This window comes from Hippopotamus amphibius, chromosome 9 (assembly GCF_030028045.1).
Source record: "Hippopotamus amphibius kiboko isolate mHipAmp2 chromosome 9, mHipAmp2.hap2, whole genome shotgun sequence".
NCBI classification, from domain to species: Eukaryota; Metazoa; Chordata; class Mammalia; order Artiodactyla; family Hippopotamidae; genus Hippopotamus; species Hippopotamus amphibius.
In genome coordinates this window covers 119,108,287-119,132,232 of record NC_080194.1, presented here as the reverse complement: position 1 = coordinate 119,132,232, position 23,946 = coordinate 119,108,287, and the positions used below count along the sequence as shown (strand labels likewise).

The window sequence follows — 23,946 nt, the reverse complement described above, 5'->3', positions numbered from 1 at the left end:
CGCAGAAGGAACTAGGCATATGGGGGCCGAGAGGAAGGGAGATGTCATTGTATAAACCTTTTCATACAGTATTTTAGTTTCTGAGCTGTAAGTATTCAAAAACTTAAATATTAAAATTTTCCAGTATTAATATTAAATTTTAATATTTAAAAAGTAAAAGCCTGTTCTCTGTTTCTGGTTTGCTGGGAGAGTCAGTCATGAATGCATGCTATATTCTGTTAGATTCCTGTATCTATTGAAATGGCTATAGAATTTTTGATCACAGATATGATTAACTCTATCGATGGATTTTCTAGTATTGAACCAAGCTTTGCATTGCCTAGTATAAAGCCAACTCAATATATTATTTTTTTAAATAAATTGCTGGGTTTTCTTTCTAATAAAGGCAAAAAATTATAATGCTATACTATTTTTTATACTAATTTCATTGGCAAAAATGCTCAAGAATAATATCCAGTGCTGGCAAAAATGAAAGTTAAGAGGTTTCCACTTATATTACTGGTAGAAAACTACTATAACCTTTTGGAAAATACTGTAGTAACAGTTTTAACAATTAAAGTTACACATAATCTAGGACTTCCCTGGCAGTCCAGTGGTTGAGAATCTGCACTTCCACTGCAGCAGGGCACTGGCTCAATCCCTGGCTGGGGAACTAAGATCCCACGTGCCGCCTGTTGCGGCCAATAAATAAATAAATAAGTTACACATAATTTAACCAGCCACCTCATGCTTCAGAATGTACCTTACAGTAATAAAGCACTAGTACACAAGGCCAGATGTATATGAAGGTTCACTGCAAGGTTCACAAGGGCTGAAAAGCAGAAAAACTGAAAGTCCATAAATAAAGAAATGGCTTTATAATAGCATAGCATATTGTACTGAAAAGAAGTTGATCTGTTTACTGATTTGAAGGAATGTCCCTAACATTGTTTTTTTTTTTTTTAAATAAATTTATTTATTTATTTTATTGGCTGTGTTGGGTTTTTTGGGGTTTTTTTTGCTGTGCGCAGGCTTTCTTCAGTTGCAGTGAGCCGGGGCTACTTTCGTTGTGGTGCACGGGCTCCTCATTGCTGTGGCTTCTTTTGTTGTGGAGCATGGGCTCTAGGCATGTGGGCTTTAGTAGTTGCAGCACATGGGCTCAGTAGATGTGGCTCACAGGATTTAAAGTTGGGGTGCACGGGCTTAGTTGCTCCGCGGCATGTGGGATCTTCCTGGGGCAGGGCTCGAACCCGTGTCCCCTGCATGGGCAGGAGGATTCTCAACCACTGAACCACCTAGGAAGCCCCCCTAACATTGTTAAATGAAAAAAAGCAATTTGCAGAACTATGAAGTGTTAGCCCATATTTTTCTTTTAAGTTGTCTGTACATTTATATAAATTTATACAAATTTAAGGAAAGACATGAGGAAATACCCTCCTGAACTAAAACATCTGAGTAACCTCACAACTGAACCAACTATTATGGGAAATCATGAAGTTTTTTAAAAAAAAGCATATCCCTATTTAAAATGTTATGGTAAAATGTATTATTTTTGTAAATTAGTACCAAAAAAATGTTTTTAAAAACACCGTGTCTAGGATTTACTTTTACTACTCCAGGCCCCACCCCACCCTCCCCCCCCAAAAAAAGGAGAAAAATGAAACAAGACTGACAAAATGTTGACAATTGCTGAAACTGGGTAATAGGCACATGCAAGTTCTTTACTCTGTTCTATTTGTGTGTATGTTTGAAATCTTCCATAATAAAAGACAAAAATAATCACAAACCTCCACCCAAATGATTAAACCTCCACACAAACCTCCCTCCAAGGTGCGAGATTAGAGACAGATGAAGTAGATCTGCATGTAAACCAAGAGTCTTGGCAGCAGGAAGAGAATGGGTAAGACAAGTGTCCATAACGGGACCAAGATAGACTTGTGACCTAGAAAGCCGTTCCGGGACCTGCTCTTCCTGATGCCTGATCATCAGTTTTCCCTACACTCCCAACACGAGTATCATTAAAAGCAGTCACTTCCAAAGGATACTCCTGTAAACTGCTGTTGGATATGGCGTGGCAAGGACCTCTGGTGAGCAACTTGGAAGTAACTATTAATATTTGATACTGTGAAATAATAGCATAAAAGCCAATCAATGGGGAAAAATTAAATCATAACGTACTCATACCATGAAATACTACACAGTAGTTTAATAAATTAAAAAAAAAAAGGCGGGGGGGAAGTTACAGACTTCCACAGTGTGCAGAAAAGAGCTATTAACACAGCAAGTTTGAGACTGTGATCCTAAGAAAGGACTGCAAGGTTGGCCCCTGGCTGCTGTCAAGGAACTTGGATTTCACGGAGGTTCCCACCAATCCCTAACTAACATGGGTAAACTTAGTACACACAATCCAGTTTTGCTGAAAGCCTACTTTCTTTCTGGCAGTTGGGAATTTTGGTACAAATCAGGGAGAGGATACCTACATAACCAGTCTCAAAAAAAAAACTAGGCACTGAATTTCTAATGCACTTTCCTGGTAGACATTTTATATATGCTGTCGTAATTTGATGCTAGAGAAATTAAGCACATTTTGTGTGACATCACAGGCACAGAAATCTTAGAAGCTTGCACCTAGTTTCCTCTGGATTTTGTCCAATGTGTCCTTCCCCTTTACGGATTTTTCTCTGTGTACTTTCACTGTGACGATTCATAGCCATGAGTATAACTATATGCTGAATCCTGTGAGCCTTCCTAGTGAGTCATCAAACCTGAGGTTGGTCTTGGGGACCACCCAACAAATGTAGCTTTAGAGAAAAGATCTCTAAGACACATTGCTGAGTTGAAAAAAGCTCAAGGTCCAGATCAGTGTATCATCTGTTAGAAAAACCAAAGGAAAATCCCATTAAAAAAAGTACACATCCACAGTGTAGCAGGGAAGCAGACCCTCAAGGTACTTGGATAATCTGACTCTCTACACCCAAAATTATTTAATAATAACCTACACAATGTTTAATCAAATCACTAAGAATGTGCTTGGGGATTCCTGTAAGTCAAGCAGCCCACCATGTACTGGGAGAACCCAAGCAGAACACATGGTTTTAAACTACAATTTTGTAGGAACAACAACTGGACACACCTGAAACATGGAAACAAGAAATCACTTGGTAGAGGCTATAAGCAAGTTTACGAAAATAAGACATGCATATGAGATGTTACAGCTAAGGAAAGCTTCATGGAGCAGAAAGTTGATCTGGGTCTTAAAGAAGAGGCAGGATTTCTACAGAGAGGGAGAGTTGGGCTTTTTCAAGCAAGGGAGCACAAAAGGGCATGGACACAGGCAAAACATGGAGATCTGTTAGCATGGCAATTTCAGGGGCCAGCGTTGACTGGGATAGAAAAAGGGAGGAAAAGCATTGGGTAAAAGGAGGAAATAAATCTGCTAAACACAGTGAGGAGACTGTTGCAGTAATTCAAGTAAAAGTGCAATGTCCTGAACCATGATGGTGGCAAGTGCAAATGAAAAGCAAAAAATAAATCGAAGATAATCACAAGAAACTAGAATAGCTGACAATATTAATAAGAATGACAAAAGAGAGACAAGGTTAATGACAACTCCAGATTGTAGAAAAGCAACATTTTTAAATGGAGGCTCTGCTGTTAGAAATGATAAAAGAAAATAGGGGGCAACTTTCCACAGGGCCCAGCTGGCCTATCAGCCACAACTTACCATAAGGCAGCTCATCTTCACACAGAAGCCGACTGTATGTTACAAGCTAGTTTTGAAAATAATTTCACATTTTCTGCCAAAAATGTTGTTCACCTACTTTTCCCCTTACACTTTATTCTGATTTCTCCCATCCTTCCTGCTTCTCCTTTTCCTGTCTGCTAGTCAGCCTCTTCTTTTTTCCTCCTTCTTGTCCTCCTACACCTAAATTAATCACCAAAGCCAGTCTAGCACCACACAATAGGAAGTCGCTGGTGACCTTCAAAGCTATAATTTCACCTGATAATAGATGAAAACCAAACTGCTGCAAAAGAGGTTAAGGGTGATCAGATTTTCAAAAATTTAGCCATGATATGAGAAAAACAGGATAAAAATGAAGTTTTTTTGATTTTTTTTAAATAAGGAAAACTAGCACTTATTTGGAAGTAGAAAAGGGGTTAAGGAATAAAGGTATCAGAGAAGGTGATAACAGATGAGGTAACATGAGAGAAGTTTGTTTACAGTCACAGGTAGTTTATACCTGCAAATGCCAAAGTAGTTAAATAAAATGGACACATCCACAAGATGGAATACTATGCTGCTGTAAAACAGATAAGGAAGGCCTCCATGTTCTGATATGAAAGGACCTGGAAGGTATACAGTTAACTGGGAAAAAAAACTAAGGTTCAGTGTACTATCTTTTGTGTTAAAAGTGGGGAAGAGCTAAGAATATACATCCTCATGTGCTTGTATTTGCATAAAGGAATTCTAGAAGCACGCACATACACAGACACTAATAAAAATACTTATTTGTGATAGAACTATGTGGAGAAAAGAGGACAAAAGACGGAGTAGCAGCAACACTGTATATTTCTAGATAGCATTTGATTTTGAACCATAAAGCACAGGCTGGTAGTGAAGCACAGGTGGTAGTGAAATCACTGTATCTTTCTCTCAAGAATGGAGAGAAAATAGGAAAATAGGATATGATGAGGTAGCGGTGAATATCCAGATGATATCACCTGGATCTCTTCAAAAAGTAGGAGGCTGAGCTTGAAGGGGGCTTCTGCTGGCCTCATAAACTGAGCAATAAAATAATGCTAGTAAAGGATTACCAACCCACTGAATAAAGAAAGAATCCATGAGGGCTTCCCTGGTGGTTAAGAATCCGCCTGGGGGACATGGGTTTGAACCCTGGTCTGGGAAGATCCCACATGGCGCGGAGCAAATAAGCCTGTGCGCGACAACTACTGAGCTGGGCTCTAGAGCCTGTGAGCCACAACTATTGAGCCCATGTGCCGCAACTACTGAAGCCTGTGTGCAGAAGCCACTGCAATAAGAAGCCTGCACACTGCAATGAAGTGTAGCTCCCGCTCTCCGCAACTACAGAAAGCCCACGCACAGCAACGAAGACCCAATGCAGCCAATAAATAAAAAATTAATTAATTAATTTAAAAAAGAAAGAAAATCCATGAGTCCCTACTGACATGAATAAATGAATGAATGGATGAATTAATAGGGTAAAAAGACAGATCTTACAGTAGAATGTCAACTAATGTAGCAAGAATAATGGGCTAGGAAAATCACTATTTGGCAATCCATTGATTCAGGCAAGAATCTTGATGAGAAATAATATATTTACATAGTCTCAAAGTACTCCCAACAATATAATTATTAATTACAAAGAGAAAGTACTAACTTCACAGTGGTGAAACCTGACATATACCAAGTAGCTGAAGCTACCATAATCAATAATGGGATAAATGGACATCATGCCCCTCTGGATGTGATGCACTAATAAGCAAAACACAAGTCCTGTGCTATTCCTGCCAATAACACATAATGTAAATCTAAACAAGAGGAAACATCAGACAAATATAGACTGAGGGACATTCTACCAAATAACTAACCTGTACTCTAAAAAATATGAAGGTCTTCAAAAACAAAGAAAGACTGAGAAACTGTTCCAGAATACGGGTGACTAAACAAACTTGATTACTAAATGCGGCCTGTATTCCTAGATTGAATCTCTGACCAGAAAAAAAGTTGTTGTTTTTAACCTGCTCTAAAAGGTATTACCAAGATGACCCGCAAAATCTGAGTAAGACCTGCAGATTTGCTATTAAAATTGTACTGACATTACTTTTCCAATTTTGATAACTGCACTGTAGTTACTAAGATAATGTTTTGACTTTAGGAAATAAATATTTATTTTATTTTTAAATTGAAAGATAGTTGATTTACAATGTTTCAGGTGTCCAGCAGTGATTTAGTTTACACACACACACACATTCTTTTTCAGATTCTTTTCCATTATAGGTTACTACAAGATGTTGAATATAGCTCCCTGTGCTATACAGTAAGTCCTTGTTGTTTATCTATCTTATATATAGTCGTGTGTATCTACTCATCCCAAACTTATCCCTCCCCCCCTTTCCTTTTCAGTAACAGTAAGTTTGTCTTTATATATCTGTGAGTCTTATTTCTGTTTTGTAAGTCCCTTTGTATCATTTTTTTAGACTCCACACGTAAGTGATATCATATTTGTCTTTCTCTGGCTTACTTCACTTAGTATGATGATCTCTTTGGCCATCCACATTGCGGCAAATGGCATTACTTCATTCTTTTTTAAGTATATTAGAGTATATTAGAAAATAAATATTTAAGTTTTTAGGGGTAAAGGGTCATTGTGTCTGTAAGCTACTCTCAACAATTCAGAAAAAAAAAGTATGCAAGTAAAAAGAGAATGAGAAAGCAAAGGCAATTAAATGTAACCATTTGAGGAATACAGATGAAGGATATTCAGGAATTTTTTGGTCTATTCTTGTAAAATTTCTCTAGGACTAAAATTATTTTAAAATAAAAAGCTCAGGTTGAGGATAGTGATATTAGAATTTTGAGAGAACTAAAACCCCCACCATAGTAACAGGAGCACTGTATAGTTTACAAGGTGCTCTGAGATATTATCCATTTTGAACCCAAAACACAGAACTTACATTACTCCCATTTGACACTAAGAGAAACCAAGGGCTGGACACTCTAAGTGACCTGTATAGTACAAGACAATGGTAAAGGCTGACCCAAAATCTGGTTTGCCAAACTACTCTCCTAAATCTACTCTTTCGAGGCTTAATTACTAGTTTCTTCATAACTCTTTCCAACTCAAACAAAACTCACCCGTGACCTCTAATTAAACAATGCTCATTTTCTAATTATTTCAGATGTTAATCTTCCTCTTCCAAATAGAACTAATTACTGCTCTGGGAACAAAAACCAGTTCTACTTGCATCGTACTCCCCCAGCATTAGGTACTCCAATTTAATACCAATTCCTTCTTCCCTGCTTTTACAAACACTCTAACCCCAATCCACCATCAAACATGAGCTCTTTTCACTCTTTCTTCTACCCACATTCTACTTCTTTAAGGACCAGTTTAAATTCAGTCTATTCAAACAAGCATTTCCTGGGCAGCATGACATGCGGTTAAGAGCTCTGGCTCTGATCCCAAAGAGAAGTGGGCTTAAATCTCAACTCCACCACCAACTTGTGTAAGCAACTTGTTTGATTTCTCTAAAGCCTCCATCTCCTCCTTTATAAGAGGTCTTAAGTTGTACCTCCCTCAGAGGGTTGTTGTGAAGATTAAATGAGGTAATGGAGAGGATGTGCTTAAGAGATGCACATAAGTGTACACTAAACATTAGCTGCATGAGACTAGGTGCAAAACATGGCACTAAGCTAGCATTAGTACATAAAGAAGATTGTACCAAAGAAAGGAGAGCATACAGTAGAAAATGGAATTGACACACCTCTTAGAATAGCTATCATCAAGAAGACACGAGGTAACAAGTGTTGACGAGGACATGGAGAAAAGGAAACCCTGTGCACTGCTGGTGGGAATGTAAACTGGTGCAGCCACTATGGAAAATTGTATGGAGGTCCCTCAAAAAATTAAAAATACAACTACTGATGGCACAGCAATCCCACTTCTGGGTATATATCCAAGAGAAATGAAAACAGGATATCAAAAAGATATCTACACTCCCACGTTTATTGCAACATTATTCACAATAACCAAGATACAGAAACAACCATCAATGGATGAAGGAGGTGTTGTATATACATACAAAGGAATACCATTCAGCCTTGAGAAAGAAAACTCTGCCATTTGCAACAACATGGATGAAATTTAACGGCATTATGCTAAGTAAAAGAAGTCAGAGAAAGACAAACACGGTATGATGATCACTTATATGTGGACTCTAAAAAAACTGAACGTGCGGTTACCAGGGGCTGGGGGATAGGAGAACTGAGGAGAGGTTGTTCAGCAGCACAAACCTGCAACTAAGGGGAATAAATGCTGGAAATCTAACGCACAGAACAGGGACTGCAGTCAACAGTACCGGACTACATGCTTCAAAGTTGCTCAGAGACCGGATTCTAAATGTTCTCACCACAAAAAAGAAATGATAATTGCGTGACACGATAGAAGTATTAGCTAATGCTTCAGTGGTAATCATACTGGAATACAGTAGACCCCTGAACAATGCAGCGGTCAGAGGCAGTGACCTCATGCAGTCAAAAATCTGCCTATAACTTTACAATAGGCCCTCCAAACCCACAGTTCCACACCTACAGATTCAACCAACCACGGATCATGCAGTACTGTAGTATGTATTTAGTGAAGAAAAGAAAAAAGAAAGAAAAAAACCCCCCATATAAAAATCCACGCAGTTCAAACCCATGTTGTTCAAGTGTCAGCAAGTATATAAATATTTCAAATCAGCAAGTTATACACCTTAAACGTGCACAAAGTTAGATGTCAATTATATCTCAATAAAACACACATGCACACACACGCAATGCACTAACTGCTGGGGGGGAAAAGAAACTGGAATTGTCAATCAAACCTTGATAAAGCTGGAAAAATTAAAAAGAAAAAATAGAACTGGATATATAAAAACAATTAATGCACAATACAGACTGAGGTAGATGTCAAACCAAATAGCTCAAGACCCCAGATTCCAGATTTCAAACCAGTTCATACCAGGTACCAAACGAAGACAGAGATACCAAAAGAAAAGAAAACCACAAATCAATAACTCTTGTGACTGCAGACTCAAATATCCTCAACAGAAGACTAATAAATTGAATCTAACAACATACAATAAGGATTACATGCCTTGCCCAAGTGGGATTTATCCCAGAATGCGAAGTTGGTTTAACATACAAAAATCAATGTAATACAACATTAACAGAACAAAAGAAAAAACATGATCTCTATAGACACAGAAAAAGCATCTGACAAAATCCAATACCCTTTCATGACAAGACAAAAACATTTAACCTACGAATAGAAGGAAACTTCCTTAATCTGATAAAGGCCATCTACAGAAAGCCCACAGTTCACATTATACATAATGGTTGACTGAATGCTCTTCCCCTAAGATTAGAAACAAGACAAGGGGGGCTTCCTAGGTGGCACAGTGGTTGAGAATCCGCCTGCCAATGCAGGGAACACGGGTTTGATCCCTGCTCCAGGAACATCCCACGTGCCTCAGAGCAACTAAGCCCGTGCGCCACAACTATTGAGCCTACGCTTTAGAGCCCGTGCGCCACAACTATTGAGCCCATGTGCTGCAACTACTGAAGCCCATGTGCCTAGAGCCCGTACTCCCCAACAAGAGAAGCCACGGCAATGAGGAGCCCTCACACTGCAACAAAGAGTAGCCCCCACTCGCCGCAACTAAAAAGAAAGCCTGTGCACAGCAAAAAGGACCCAACACAGCCAATAGAATAAATAATTTTTAAAAAACTTAATGATATTAAAAAAAAAAGAAACAAGACAAAGATGTTTACTCTTGTCATTCCTATTTAACATTTTATTGTAGGTTCTAGTCAGGAAAATTAGGCAAGATAAAGAAATAAAAGGCACCAAGATTGGAAAGGAAATTATAAACTTATCTTTATTCAGTTAATATGGTCCTATATATAGAAGTCCTAAGGAATACAAACACACACACACACACACACACACACACACACACACACACACACACACACACTCTGAGTTCAATGCAGCTGTAGGATACAGGATCAACATACAAAAATCAACTGGCTGATGTGCTACAACATGTATGAACCTTGAGGATGTTATGATAAGTGAAATAAGCTAGTCACAAAAGGACAAACATTATGATTCAACTCACATGAGGTTCCTAGAAGAGTCAAATTCATAGAAAGTAGAATGGTGGAGGGGAGAAGAAAATGGGGAGTTATTGTTTAATAGGTACAGAGTCTCAGTTCTGCAAGATGAAAAGAGTTGTCGAGGAGGATGGTAGTGACAGTTGCACAACACTGTGAATGTGCTTAATTTCACTGAAATGTACACTCAAAAATGGTTAAGACAGCAAAGTGGCCATACCAAAATCTAAAATTTTTGTGCCGCAAAGAATATCAAAAAAGTGAAAAGGCAACCCACAGACTGTGAGAAAATATTTGTAAATCATGATCCTAATAAAAGACCTGTATCTAGAACATGTAAAGAACTCTTACAACTCAACAATAAAAATACAACCAAATTTAAAATGGGCCCAGGATTTGAATACATTTCTTTAAAGCAAATACACAAATGGCCAGTAAGCACATGAAAAGATGCTCAGCATTATTAGTCATCAAGGAAATGCAAATCAAAACCAAGAGATACCATTTCACAACCACTAAAATGAGTATAATCAAAAAGAACAATAACAAGTGTTGGTGAGGATGTGGAGAAAATGGAATACTCCTACATTGCTGGTGGAAATGTAAAATGGGTGCAGCTGCTTTGGAAACAGTTCGGCAGTTCCTCAAAAAGCTAAACATAGAACTACCATACGCCCACCAATTCCACCCCAAGGGATATACCCAAGAGAACTGAAAACATATGTCCAAACACTTGTACATGAATGTTCACAGCAGCATTACTCATAATAGCTCCAAAGTGAAAGCAACCTTAATGCCCATCAACTGATGAATGGATAAACAAAATGTGGTATAGCTATACAATGGAATATTTTTTTGCCCATAAAAAGAACGAAGTACTGATACATGCTACAACATGTATGAACTGTGAAAACATGCTAAGTGAAACAAGCAAGACAAAAGGCCACATATTATACAATTCCATTTATATGAGATGTTCAGAACAGGCAAATCCATAGAGAATACAGATTAGTGGTTGCCAGGGCAAGGAGTGAATGGGGAATAGGTATGGGTTTCTTATTTGGGGGGGGGGGGAGGGGAGCGTGTGGGGTATAAAAATGTTCTGGAATTAGGTAGTTGGGATAATCGCACAATTCTGTAAATATATTAAACCACTGAATCATATACTTTAAAAGGGTGAACTTTATGGTATGTGAATTTGATCTCAATAAAGCTGCTGGAAAAAAAACTGAGGTAGAAATGGAAGGAGACATTCAGAGAAGGGGGAACTGAGGATAGGGCAAGAGCTACAAGGGATAAAGCTAAACAGATAAGCTTAGCACAGACAAGAGTTTGAGCTTCAATTCCAGAGTCACTAGGTAGGCAGCAGAGGTTTCTAAGAACTAGTGAGTGACAGGCTCAGAACTCTGGCTTGAGCATGATTAACTTGCAGCAGTGTAGAAAATGCACATTTTATGTCCCTTTCTATCTTTACATGGTAAGATTCTCAGTTATATGCCTCCCATCACTTAGGGATTCACAAGTAGAATATTAAGTAAAACATATTTCTCTGACAGCCTTTGTATGGTCAATTATCAGAGTTAAGTAATGCTTAAAAATACATTTTAAATTAGTGTGCATTTCACACCACACAGCACAATTTTCTTGTGTTTTAGGGGGATACTCTAAAAGAATAAGAGAAATAAGGGACCAAAGTCAACAAAACACAGATGTCAAAATTATAAAAATATTCAACATCACTGCAGCAAGCTGTTCAATAAATGCTGGCTGACTCAAAAACACTAGCAAGAACAGCAAAACAAGTGACTTGGTTTAATCTTGTTTGTTATTATACAAAATCCAATCAATTGCTGTTTGCAGAAAATATCTTGTAAGGTTCAAAGTATAAAATTCCTTAACCAACTTTCAATCTGTTTTGAACATTCCATTTGAAATGGGAAGTCAGCTGAGTCACGGTCACACAACATTCTACTGCCTAAAATCCAAAACACTTTTCCTAGTTACAGGAGTAGAAATGCTAGGATTTCTGCTTCATAACCAGCTCACACAGAGTATGCAATTCATTCTAAAAACAAGGCCACCTTAATAGGACATTTAAACTATACAGTTGGTGCTCCATACCCCAGGTTCCAAATCCACAGATTCAATCACCCAAGGACCAAAAAAAATTCCAGAGAGTTCCAAAAACTATAACCTGAATTTGCCATACATGGGCAACTGTTAACGTAGCCTATACATTGTATTTACAACTATTTACATAATATTTACATTGTATCAAGTATTGTAAGTAAACTAAAAATGATTTAAAGTATATGGGAGAATGTGTATAGGTTATATGCAAATACTATGCCATTTTATACAAGGAATTTGAGCATCCTTGGATTGTGGTATGGGCTGGGGTGGGGATTCTGGAATCAATCCCCTCAGATACTGAGGGACAACTGCACTTTCACATTGGGGTTTTTGTTTGTTTTGTTTTTTGAGAGAAACTATGCCTCGGTCGAATGTTATTTTCTTTTAAATCTTAAAATTTCCCTTTTATTGACATTATTCAGCTCCTCTAACATCCTCCCTATCACACAATGTTTCTTAATATTTGGGGAGCCATGAGACTTGGAAATCTGATAAATGCTAAGGATTTTTTTTTTTTTAAAAGCACACATTCAGTGTTTCAAACTATTTCATACCATCTGTGGTCCCTGTGGAATCTAGGATGAGAAACCCTGTTCTGGTGGCACAGTGCCACTCTAATTCCAATGGGGCATTCTTTTGAAGAATGCACATCGTAAGCCCAGCCCTATGTTTCATTTTCTTACCAGGATTATCAGTTTATTACTGGTGAAAGCCAAAAACACGCAACTTTTATGTCTAACAATAAAAGAGCTACCTTCAGAACAACCCTTCAAAAAAGCTACCATCATTTACGTATTGGCCAATTTAAAAGACTTGTAATTACTGTAACCTTACCTATTTATACCTCAGTTTCAACTAATTAGTTGGCATATCCTAAAATGAAAGAAGCACTGAGTTAGTATAAAGGTAGAAGTACTAGGTAAACTTTCAGTTTACTTCCTTCCAAGTGGTGGGGGAGGGAGCCTGATGTGATGCGCTAAGAACAAACACAACACCTATGTGATATTCCTGCCAAAAAGGTTTAACCTGAATCTAATCATACAGAAACAACAGGGACAAATCCAAACTGAAGCCTGCAAAAACAACTAGTCTGGACTATTCCAAAACGTCAACGTCGTGAAAGGGGAAGAAATGGATAAGGAACTTCTCCTGATGGAAGGAAATTACAGACGACTAAATGTAACCATGGATTAAGGAACTGAGAGAAAAGAACAAAATATAGTTTATTAGAACAACTGGGAAAATTTGAATAAGCACCAAACAGTACTGTAACAAAGTTAAACCTCCCCAACTGTCACCATTTGATTGCTGTTATGCAGAATGTCCTTGTTCTTGGGAAATACATGTTGTCTTATTTAGGGGTGAAGGGGCATGATAAAACAAATTTGGCAAACTATTAGTGACTGGTAAACCTAGGTGGAAATACAGGTGTTCATTGCACTATTCTTGCTACTTTGCTGTAGAATGATTTTTTAAATTTTTTAAATCAGAGGACATTTTCTTGATTTTGAGTGAGAGACGTCATAAGTCAATCTGAGCAGAATATATACAGTCATATTTATTTTAGTCTTTCCAATTATGGGCAATACTTTTGAGGTTGTCATAAAACAGACCTGTAAAGGACTATAATTTATACTTGCAGACTTACTTCAGATGCCAAAACTCACAAGAGGTTACAGAATGGCACTCAGATTTTTTAATGCTGTTTATATTTAAAATTTCCACGGAGGGTTGTTACACATTTTGAAATTAAGCTTACAGTTTGTGATTCATTTATTCTACCAATTGATATACCATGTCGCTGCCAAATAAAGCTAGAAAGAAATGTACCAATATGAAATTGCTGGCCTACAAACGACATCACAGGGAAGCAACAGAGAAGCTTAACAGAATCCGAAGATGATTCCACCCCACCGCCACCCCCCACCCAGATAGCGGCTGGTGAATTCCAAGAGCAGGGTCCACCTCATCTAGGAAGACCTAATGCCCTGGTTTACTCCTGCTGTCCCTAGCCTTTTCTTATTTAGCACGCCCCAGGTAAAGGTGTCTCAGATAAGAACGTTCCAGTTTAGATGCTATATTATACGCTACATATAGCATTCTTAATGACTTCTCTTATATGATGGCATTTAATGGTTGGTTTAGGAAAAAAAAAATCCGTATACATGAAACATGTAACTTCTACTTTAGACAACACACCCTATACTAGAGTAAATTAGTTAAAGGGTCACAAAATATATTGAGGTAATTAACTGCTCTTACATTTTTAGAAAGAGAGGAGAAACCAAAGCTATCTTTTTTCTATTGTACAATATAAAATAAAATACTGCCTAGCTGGAAGAACCCTATAGTGAGAGTCAAAAGGCCTGTTTGAATCCCAGCTCTGTCACTTGTTGGAGACCAAAACCTTGACCATAGCTTTCTCATTTGTAAAATGAAGGGATCAGACTATTGGCTGGTGTCATGGTCCAAATCTAAATATGCAATGATTCTCTCTTTGGCCTCCAATACATATATATACATACACACTTTTAAGTTAGGTAAGTTGAGTTAGAAGAGATTTTTTACAACTATGAACTGTAACTTATCATCTTCTCTCCCTAAACTCCTATTTCTGTTCTTGTATCTACTCTGTTCAGAGGTTGGGTCAATCTCCCACTCAACCGAGATGGGGTCCCTGTGTATTTAGATTCCTCTCACAACCACTCCCAGACTAAGTAGCTGCCAAACCCCAGACCCCATACCTTTAGTATTTCACATGCTCCCCACTTTATCATTCTAGTTTAGGTCTTCATCGCCTCTTGCCCAGATCACTAGTTATCATTTTTCTATCCTAGCATCACCCCACCTAAAAGCACGTAGTAGCTTCCCACAATGTAAGATTTATGCAAAAAGTCCTCAACCAGATATCCAAGAAACTCTACACCTGCCCCCACCCTTATATGCCAATCCAACTGAACTTACTGTTATTTCAAAATTCCCTATACATTCTAGATTTTGTGCCTTTATTTCTGCTGTTCTTCCTAAATTGCCTTTTTCTCTGCCTTTCAAAACTGATTCTTCTTTAAAATTTAGTTCCAATGGCGATCTCCCTTACAGTTCTCTCTTTGGAATACTGACAAAAAGTGACAATTTTTATGGCCAACGGTATATTAAGAAAGATAGTTTACCTTGTGTGGGCAACTAAAATTATCTACTGTGCCAATTTTGTTTAACTGGCACTGGCTACCTGGAATGCTATCTTGAGGGTTTGCAGCTTAGCAGAGGAAAAGAAGAATGGGAATATGACCGTCATTCATTCAGAGATTAGAGTTTCCAAACGAGGTCTACACAGTGGGAATTTGGAGTTCCATGGTATTAAAAGATATTTAACATTTAAAGATTTAACATTAAAAATTCATATGTTTGGTTATCTTCAGGAACCATGAAGATCTAGTACAGTGGGGGTGATTTTGCCCCCCCGGGAACCTCTGGCAGTATCTGAAGACATTTTTGATTGTCACACCTGAGTGACTATTTCTGGTAGATGCTGCTGAACATCCTACAATGCACAGGGCAGACTTCACAGTAATAAATGATTTGGTCAAAATGTCAACAGTGCCCAGGTTGAGAAATTCTGATCTAGAGGAGTTGCTTGTACGCGTGGGTTCGGCCTCCCCAAAGTTATTTTCAAACTTTTTGACATGAAGAACCATGCCTCTTGTGAGGCAACACAATACAGTCCAAAGCATAACAGCTCCTCCAGTAACCAGTGGTGTGGCCTCTTGAAGGTTACTTAACCTCTTTGTGTGCCAAAGTCTTCACCTGTAAATCAGTAACAGTAAAAGTACCTACCTCACAGAGTGTTCCAGGATCAGATGAGTCAATGTAAGACCTTCAGAAAAGTGTGCCAGGCAGAGAGAAAACATTCAGTAAATTCAGCTACTTCTATTCTTCCCTTCCCTAATGCCTAGTCTTGCATTTAGAACATATAAGATGCTTAGGAAATAGGTATTGAATGAATATAGGATGATGTCTTCTTCCTGGGGAGAGCACAAATGGATAAAGATATACTCTCCTTATTTGGGAAAAGGGAAGCACAGAGCTAAGGATGGAGATGAAAGGAAGCATTTGCCCACCTAATCATCTCTCTCCTTCCTCAAAAACTTTTAACTTTTAGAAAATGTTTCCCTCTCATAAGATCCTTAGTACACACTGCCCTGTAACATCCTTTATATTTGTTTTTCCTTTTCATTCCTTCTGACCAACTGAAGATCCTCAAGCATATGAATGGAATGGTATCTTCTTTTGATCCTTACATCACCTACTTCGTATTAGTTATTTACGTACCTATGACAGTTTTTCCTCCTAGACTGCGCATGCCCTGTGGCCAGGGACAACACTTGACTCCTTTTTATAAAACCCAAGGGGCCTAAGAGACCTTAGCAACTGGCTGGGCCAAACCTCTCGTTTTATAGATTACGAACAGAGACTAAGTGACTTGCCAAGTGTCAAGGTCATACTGTAAGTGGCAAAGCTGGGATTCAAACTCTGATACACAGCTGATGCAGAGACTCCAAGTTCTATCCAAACGTAACAGCATATAAAAATTATACCTGTGGTCGAGACAATTTTTAATTAAGTCCCAGAAAACCTCCATAGGAATTATATTGATATAGTTACCTGACAAAGCAAAAATATAAGGAGAAACAAACTGGTACTCCAAGCTCCTTTCTGAAGTTACACCTTAAAAACTCAACCTGTTTTATTTAATGTTCCTTATCTTAACATTTCTTTAAGAGCTTCTGACAATAAAACTTATTTAAATATCCAACAGTTTAGTCAGTGACATCAGGCTTAATTTCCTTTAAATGATCCTGTAATTATTCTGAATAACAGAAAATCTCTTATTTGGTAAGCCAATGCCGTTCACTCTTCACTGACCGAACAGATTCTTTAATAATCACTTGAACAAATTAATATCTATAAAATTCAAAACACTAGCAATTTGAAACGATTCTACCTGCCGAAAATTATTCAGATGACTTGAACTGTGAATGTTAAGAATCTCAACACAAACATAAAACTCACAATCACCAAGCACAAACTACATTAAGACCTGAGATAAAGAAATTTTATTCTGTTCAAGTAAAAGAAAGCTGCTCACTGATTAGGTTAATCTAGAAGTTTCTCTGAGTGTCCCAATACGATGCAAAAGAAAACGGCGAATAAGAAAGGAAAAGACTGTAAGACAAAATGAATGTGAAAAAGAGTTAAATACGGTGCAATGCCCTGATGCTTAAGCAATTACGGCTCAATGAAGCTCAACATTTCCATAAAGGCATCGTTTAAAAAACAAAAAAACCCCTTTGTGGCGATTTAAGTTGCCAGTGTAAAAGCATTCAGGTCCAAGAGGAATGAGAACCACTTACTAGGAACAGATTTTTTAATTATTTTACCATCTGATAAAAAGAGCACACACCGAACGCAGATAAAAATGTATTTCCAAAAGAAAACAAAACGCAGTTTACGCTTGGTAAAGTTCAAGGGCAAAACTGTTTCCAGTGCAACAGAACCCGCCTGACTACAATGTGTTGAGGAAAAAAAAAAAAAGGCGAACACATAGTATCTTTTTATAAAGGCAACAATTTGAGTTACAAAGTAATAACGGGGAAGCCAAAACAGTTTGACAGCCCGCCATAAGGGCCGCCTCAATCGTGAGTCACACAATGCCTGCAACCATTTACAATAGTAATTAATGCACAAGTCCCCTAATTAAATTCTAAAAGGGTGAGAATGCTTTAACTAAGTTTACAAGAATTACTCTTCGCTGTTTTTTTCCGCCCCCCCCCCCAAAAGGAACACACGCGTCATTACGCATCTCCCCGCAATCCCTCCATCCAGTATTCCCTCGGGCCTCTTTTCCGTGTCTTGTTTCCTGCGTGCGAGAGAAAATGACACGGGGGAACTTCTAAACCCAGCAAGGGCGAGCCAGGGTGCACATACACGATTCATGGGGTCGAGAGGCGGAAAGCTCGCCCATCTTACCTGCTAAGATTCCTTTCTACGTCTTTGGTAGCTTTAGCTTCCAATTCTCTGGAACGGAAGAGAAAAAGGGAGAGAGGGATGCCCGTGAAAACGGAGCTGCTGCGGCAGAGGCTCGCGCCGGGGCCGGATGGGGCGGGGGGAGGGGAGCCCGGGGCGGACGGGGGGAGGGAAGGGGGGCTCACAAAGCTGCGGGGCTGCAGCCCCGACTGCGGTCAGGCGGCGCGGGGCGAGCCGCAGCCCCCGCCAGCCCCCCGGCCCGGCCCCAGCGGCGCAGCGTGACCCCCTCCGGGCCTCCCGTCCGGCCTCCGCAGCAGCGCAGCCGGCGCCCTCGCCTCGCCGAGGCCCGAGGTCTCGGGGACGCCCGCCGCCGCCGCCGCCGTCCGCGGTCGCGGGCCCTGCGGCAGCGCCCGAGGCTCCTCCCGCCCGGGAGGGGAGGCCCCCGCCCCGCTCACCTCATGTGTGTAAAGTGCACGAGCAAGTGGGGCGCGGCGAGTGAGGCTCGCGAGCCTCAAGCCCTCCGTAGCGCCGCGGGGAGAGGCCCGAGCCGCTGCACCAGCGCCATTTTCTACACCGACCCGCTGCCGCCGCCGCCGCCGCCGCCGCCGCCACCGCCGCCGCCGCCGCAGGCCCCAGACCGGAAGTGAATGCCCCACTCGGCAACCCCTTCCGGGGGTGCCGCGGCGACCGGCCTCAAGATGGAGGCCCTAGCAACTAGACCCGCAGACGGGACCGGCCCTTGGCAACCACCCTGGCGCGGCGCGGCTCTCGGCCGGGCTTCCCTGGGGATGGGAGGAAGTCACAGCCTGCGAGGCGCCCCGCACAGCGGCTGGGGGACCCGTCGAACCTCGAGCCCAGCCTTTCTCGCTGCGGCCGGCTCGGATTCTGACTTGAGTCCCTCCCCTCCTCCTCCTCCTCCTTCTTTGCTGCGACACAAGTTTCCTTCCCTGCTGCCCGGCCCCTCCCCCACCGAAACACACCAAAAAAAAAAAAAAAAAAAAAATCGCCTAAACCGCAAAAGCTACCCCTGCCGCAGCATGATGATCCCGCGCGGCTTTTGAAATCAGCCACTTCTAATTGTTTTTGACCTTGGGCCAATTATTTAATCCCTGCTTCTCTGTTTCCTCCTCAGGTAAAGAATGCATACCCGAGGATGACTGTGAGGTTTAAAAGCGACTTTAGGCTTCGAATTTTGCAGACCGTTTGACTCAGCAATTCCACTTGCCTGAATATCTGTTCAAAAAATAATCCTGAATAGCCACAAATATGTCACCATCGTGATATTAAGTCCCGCGTGGATGGTGGTGAAAAATTGTGAACGGCCAAAATGTCCAACGTTACGAGGTGGCTTTAAAAACTGAACTACTGCATGCTTTAGGATACTGTAAAAATAATGGTGAGGAAGAGTAACGGCACACGGGGAAATGCTTACAATAGAATAAGTAAAAAAGCAAGTTCCTAAGTAGCTCACAGGGTGAAAACATTGTAGATACAGTTTGATACGTATCTATGAAGACAGTAAGATACATACGTGTAAAGTAAAAAGTATATACCTACATGTAGATACAAGATAGGTACCTACAGGTAGATACAGCAATATACATACCTGTAGATACAAGAAGATAACATATATTCGTGAGCCTATGTGTGTGTATTCTTTCCATCCTCTCACAAGGCTCCCTGCTCTCCCCCCCCCCCCCCCCCGCCCCCATCTAAAGGTGATTCCAACTCTGCGCTTGCAGTTCATTCCTTCTCAGAAACCACTCTACGGATCATCCGATTTTCCTCTTTCTACTGGTTTTAATCCTTTCATTGCCTTTAAAACATGCCCAAATCTCTCCCATTAAAAAGAAACAAAACCTCCCTTGGCTGCCCAGTTCTTGTCCTCTCTCAGGGAGATGAGTAATAAGTTAATGAATAAGGGACTGGATGAATGCACAGAAAGTCGTAAAGCATGTGTACCAAAATGTTAACTGATGATATTATGAAATTTTTAATTTTCTTAACGTCTCTGGCTTTTTTTTTCATTTTTAAACAATGAGCACATTAAAAAAATTTTTTTAATTTGGTTTACAGAATGTAAAGGGGCAAATAAATGCTACTGACTTTTCTTGCCATCGTTCCTAAGTTCGATTCATCCATACATATATTTGGTTTGGTTTTCTTTCATTGTTCTTTCTACTTAAAATTATATTAAATTAAAAATTATATTACAGTATTTCTTTAGGAGTTAAAAAACATGAACATGTATATGTAGAACAGTATGCTTTCATACCAGGTTTATGAATAATTTTCCACAAGAGCATAAGGCAATGTCATATTTATCAATGTTAACACAGCTGTTAAGATTAGCTGGTATTTTAAAAATTAGACTTTCTTAAGGTTGAATAAATCATGAATTCTCGATTGGGACAATTTTGCTCCCTAAACTTCATGAGAAGATTTAACAATTTCTGGTTTTTCTTGTCACAACCAGATGCTACTGGTGCCTAGTGGGTAGAGGCCAGGGATTCTGCGAAACATCCTAGGATGCACAGCACAGCCCCCCTCCCCCCAACAGGAGAGTATCTGACCCAACATACGAATAGCACCCAAGGTTGAGAAACCCTAGAACTAATTCCCAGCTCCAGGAAAGCTGAGAAAATATACTGCGTTGGCCAAAATGTTCATTCGTTTTTTTCCCGTAAGATGGCTCTAGTAGCACTTAGGTATCTTTAACTTCATTCAAAAGAATTTTGTTAGATTGTATGTGACAGCTGTCATATCAGTGTGCACTTAAAAAAAGACATCAAAATTGGTGAATTTTTGTGTAGCCATTTTAATATGGAAGATGGAAGAAATAAATCAACATTTTCAGCATATTATGCTTTATTATTTCAAGAAAGGTAAAGATGCAACTGAAATGCAAAAACAAAAAATTTTATGCAGTGTATGGAGAAGGTGCTGTGACTGATCAAATGTGTCAAAAGTGTTATGTGAAATTTTGTGCTGGAGACTTCTCGCTAGACGATGCTCCATGGTCAGGTAGATCAGTTGAAGTTGATAGTGATCAGATTGAGACATTAATTGAGAACAATCAACGTTATACCATGTGGGAGATAGCTGACATACGCAAAATATCCAAATCAAGCGTTGAAAATCATTTGCACCAGCTTGGTTATGTTAATCGCTTTGATATTGGAGTTCCACATAAGCAAAAAAAAACTTCCTTGACCTTATTTCCACATGTGATTCTCTACCTAAGCGTAATGAAAACATTCCATTTTTTAAAAAAAAAATTGTGACGGGTGATGAAAAGTGAATACTGTACAATAATGTGGAACAGAAGATATTGTGAGGCAAGTGAAATGAACCACCACCCACCACACCAAAGGCCAGTCTTCATCCAAAGAAGGCGATATTGCGTCTACAGTGGGCTCAGAAGGGAGTCCTCTGTTATGAGCTCCTTCGAGAAAACCAAGCGATTAAGTCCAACAAGTACTGCTTCCAATTAGACCAACTGAAAGCAGCGCTCGATGAAAAGCGTCCAGAACTAGTCAATAGAAAACGCATAATCTTCCATCAGGATAATGCAAGACTGCATGTTTCTTTCATGACCAGGCAAAAACTGTTAGAGCTTGGCTGGGAAGTTCTGATTCATCTGCCATATTCACCAGACATTGCATCTTCAGATTTCCATTTATTTCATTCTTTACAAAATTCCCTTAATGGAAAAAGTTTCAATTTCCTGGAAGACTGTAAAAGGAACCTAGAACAGTTCTTTCCTCAAAAAGGCAAAAAGTTTTGGGAAGATGGAATTATGAAGTTGCCTAAAAAATGGCAGAAAGTAGTGGAACAAAAGGGTGAATATGTTGTTCAATAAAGTACTTGGCGAAAATGAAAAATGTGTCTTTTATTTTTACTTAAAAACCAAAAACACTTTTTGGCCAACCCAATAATTTCTTGAAGATCTTTTCAGAGTGGTTTGATACATCACGTATGACTCCTCCAGGGCTGCGTTATGAAGTCATACTAATTGCTTTTTGGTTATCTCTTAAACTTAGAGCATAGGGGTAGGTCAAAGAAGAATGACAACAGAAAACCAGCACTGATTCCTTATCAGAAACCTACTGGACTTCCCTGGTGGTCTAGTGGTTAAGACTCTGTGCTTCCACTGCAGGGGGTACGGGTTCAATCCCTGGTTGGGAAAGTTCCACATGCTGCATGGTGTGACAAAGAAAAGAAACCTACTAAGGGGTCTTCTCTTGTTATTCTTTCTCTTTATTAATAATTAGTCTCTCTATGGAATATTTCCCGTCATCATACAAACATATTCTATTAACTTCCACAAAAAGAAAAAAAGTGCAAACAAAACAAAAAACTCCATGGATGCCTCATTCCTCTCCAGCTGCATTTTTTTTTCTCTCTTTCCCAGCAAAACTTGAAAAGGTGTTCTACACCAGCTGGTTCCAGTTGCTCACCTTCTTTCCCAGCCCACTCTAAGCTGACATCCCCATGCCTCCCCCTAAATCACTCTTATCAAAGTCAGAAATGACCTTGAAGCTCCAAAACTCAATGGTAACATTTCTATCCTGATCTTGATTTACTTCTTAGCTGTATTTGCCATAACCGACCAGTCCCACCTTCGTAAGAGAGCTTCTTTTCCTGAATGTCATTTTTTTTTTTTTGGCTTTATTGGGTCTTCATTGCTGTGTGCAGGCTTTCTTTAATTGCAGCGAGTGGGGACTACTCTTCATTTCGGTGCGTGGGCTTCTCATAGCAGTGGCTTCTCTTGTTGTGGAGCATGGGCTGTAGGCACACAGGGTTCAGTAGTTGTGGCACGTGGGCTCAGTAGTTGTGGCTTGTGGGCTCTAGAGTGCAGGTTCAGTAGTTGTGGCGCATGGGCTTAGTTGCTCTGTGGTATGTGGGATCTTCCTGGACCAGGGATCGAACCCGTGTCCCTTGCATTGGCAGGCAGATTCTTCACCACTGCGCCACCAGGGAAGTCCCTCCTGAATGTCTTGGCAGCACATTCTCCTGGGTTTCTGTTTACCTCTCCAGCCATTTCTTTTTCTGTATCCTTTGCTATCATGTCTTGCTTTGTACCAAATAAATGTTGGAGATCCCCAAGGCTCTGTTCCAGACTCTCTGTTTCTCAAAGTTTTCTCCTTGGGATGGGTAATTTCATCCTTTCCCTTGTATTTAAATACTATTTAAATGCAGATGATTCTCCAATTCATATTTTTAGCCCATATCTCACCTGTGTACCCCAGAATGCGAAAATGCCAGTCTGTGCAACAAATATATGTGCTAGGTACCATGCTAAGGCCCAGTTCTCAGCACTACAGGAACAACTACTCCCATGTGTTGTCTAATGAGGCACACAAATTTTTTTTTTTAAAGCAATCTATAAAGTGTATAATTACAAACAGTGACAAGTGCACAGAAGGAAAGAAATGTTGTGCTAAGCGTGAAACAAAGGAACATTACATAGACTGTGTGGTCAAAGAAGGTTTCTTTGAAAATGCAAAACTTCACCTGAGAGCTAAAAGTTATGGAACAGCAGAGGAAGGGTCTCAGGCTGGAGGTTTAAATTTGTGGGTCCTCATTGTGGATGAAAACGGGCTTCATATTGCATTTAACTTTAAATCCACTGGTGCCACCATTTTTACTTACTTGCATAAACGATTAGGAACAAGACCAGAAACAAGATTCTGTACAGAGTAATGGGTTTCATTAACACAACTGATTTAAGTAAGCAAATGCCATATCCTGCAACAAGAATATTCTTTAGATTAAGTGAATATTATAATATGTTGCATGCCTCATGGTTGAAGTTTACAGTTTGAGAATTTGTACGTAATATTAAATGCCTTCCCTACCCTAGCTTTTTATGGAATAGCTCTGGAATAACCTGTAACTATCTCAGG

The 23,946-nt window shown here is 39.7% G+C and overlaps 1 protein-coding gene across 7 annotated transcripts in view; it reads right to left on the bottom strand.

Annotated features, from left to right (window-relative positions):
* The window catches only part of TNRC6A (trinucleotide repeat containing adaptor 6A), a 95,852-nt gene extending 77,173 nt beyond the window's left edge, over positions 1–18,679 (bottom strand). For 6 of the 7 annotated variants that reach the window (XM_057747745.1, XM_057747748.1, XM_057747746.1 and 3 more), the window contains exons 1-2: positions 18,493–18,679; positions 18,041–18,088 (exon numbers count right to left, since the gene is read on the bottom strand). In XM_057747745.1, the coding sequence (XP_057603728.1) occupies positions 18,041–18,088; positions 18,493–18,497 (53 nt within the window). In that variant the 5' untranslated portion in view covers positions 18,498–18,679. The remainder of the gene's footprint in view (positions 1–18,040; positions 18,089–18,492) is intronic. The other variant, XM_057747750.1, reaches the window with a different exon arrangement.
* Positions 18,680–23,946: the final 5,267 nt, after the last annotated feature.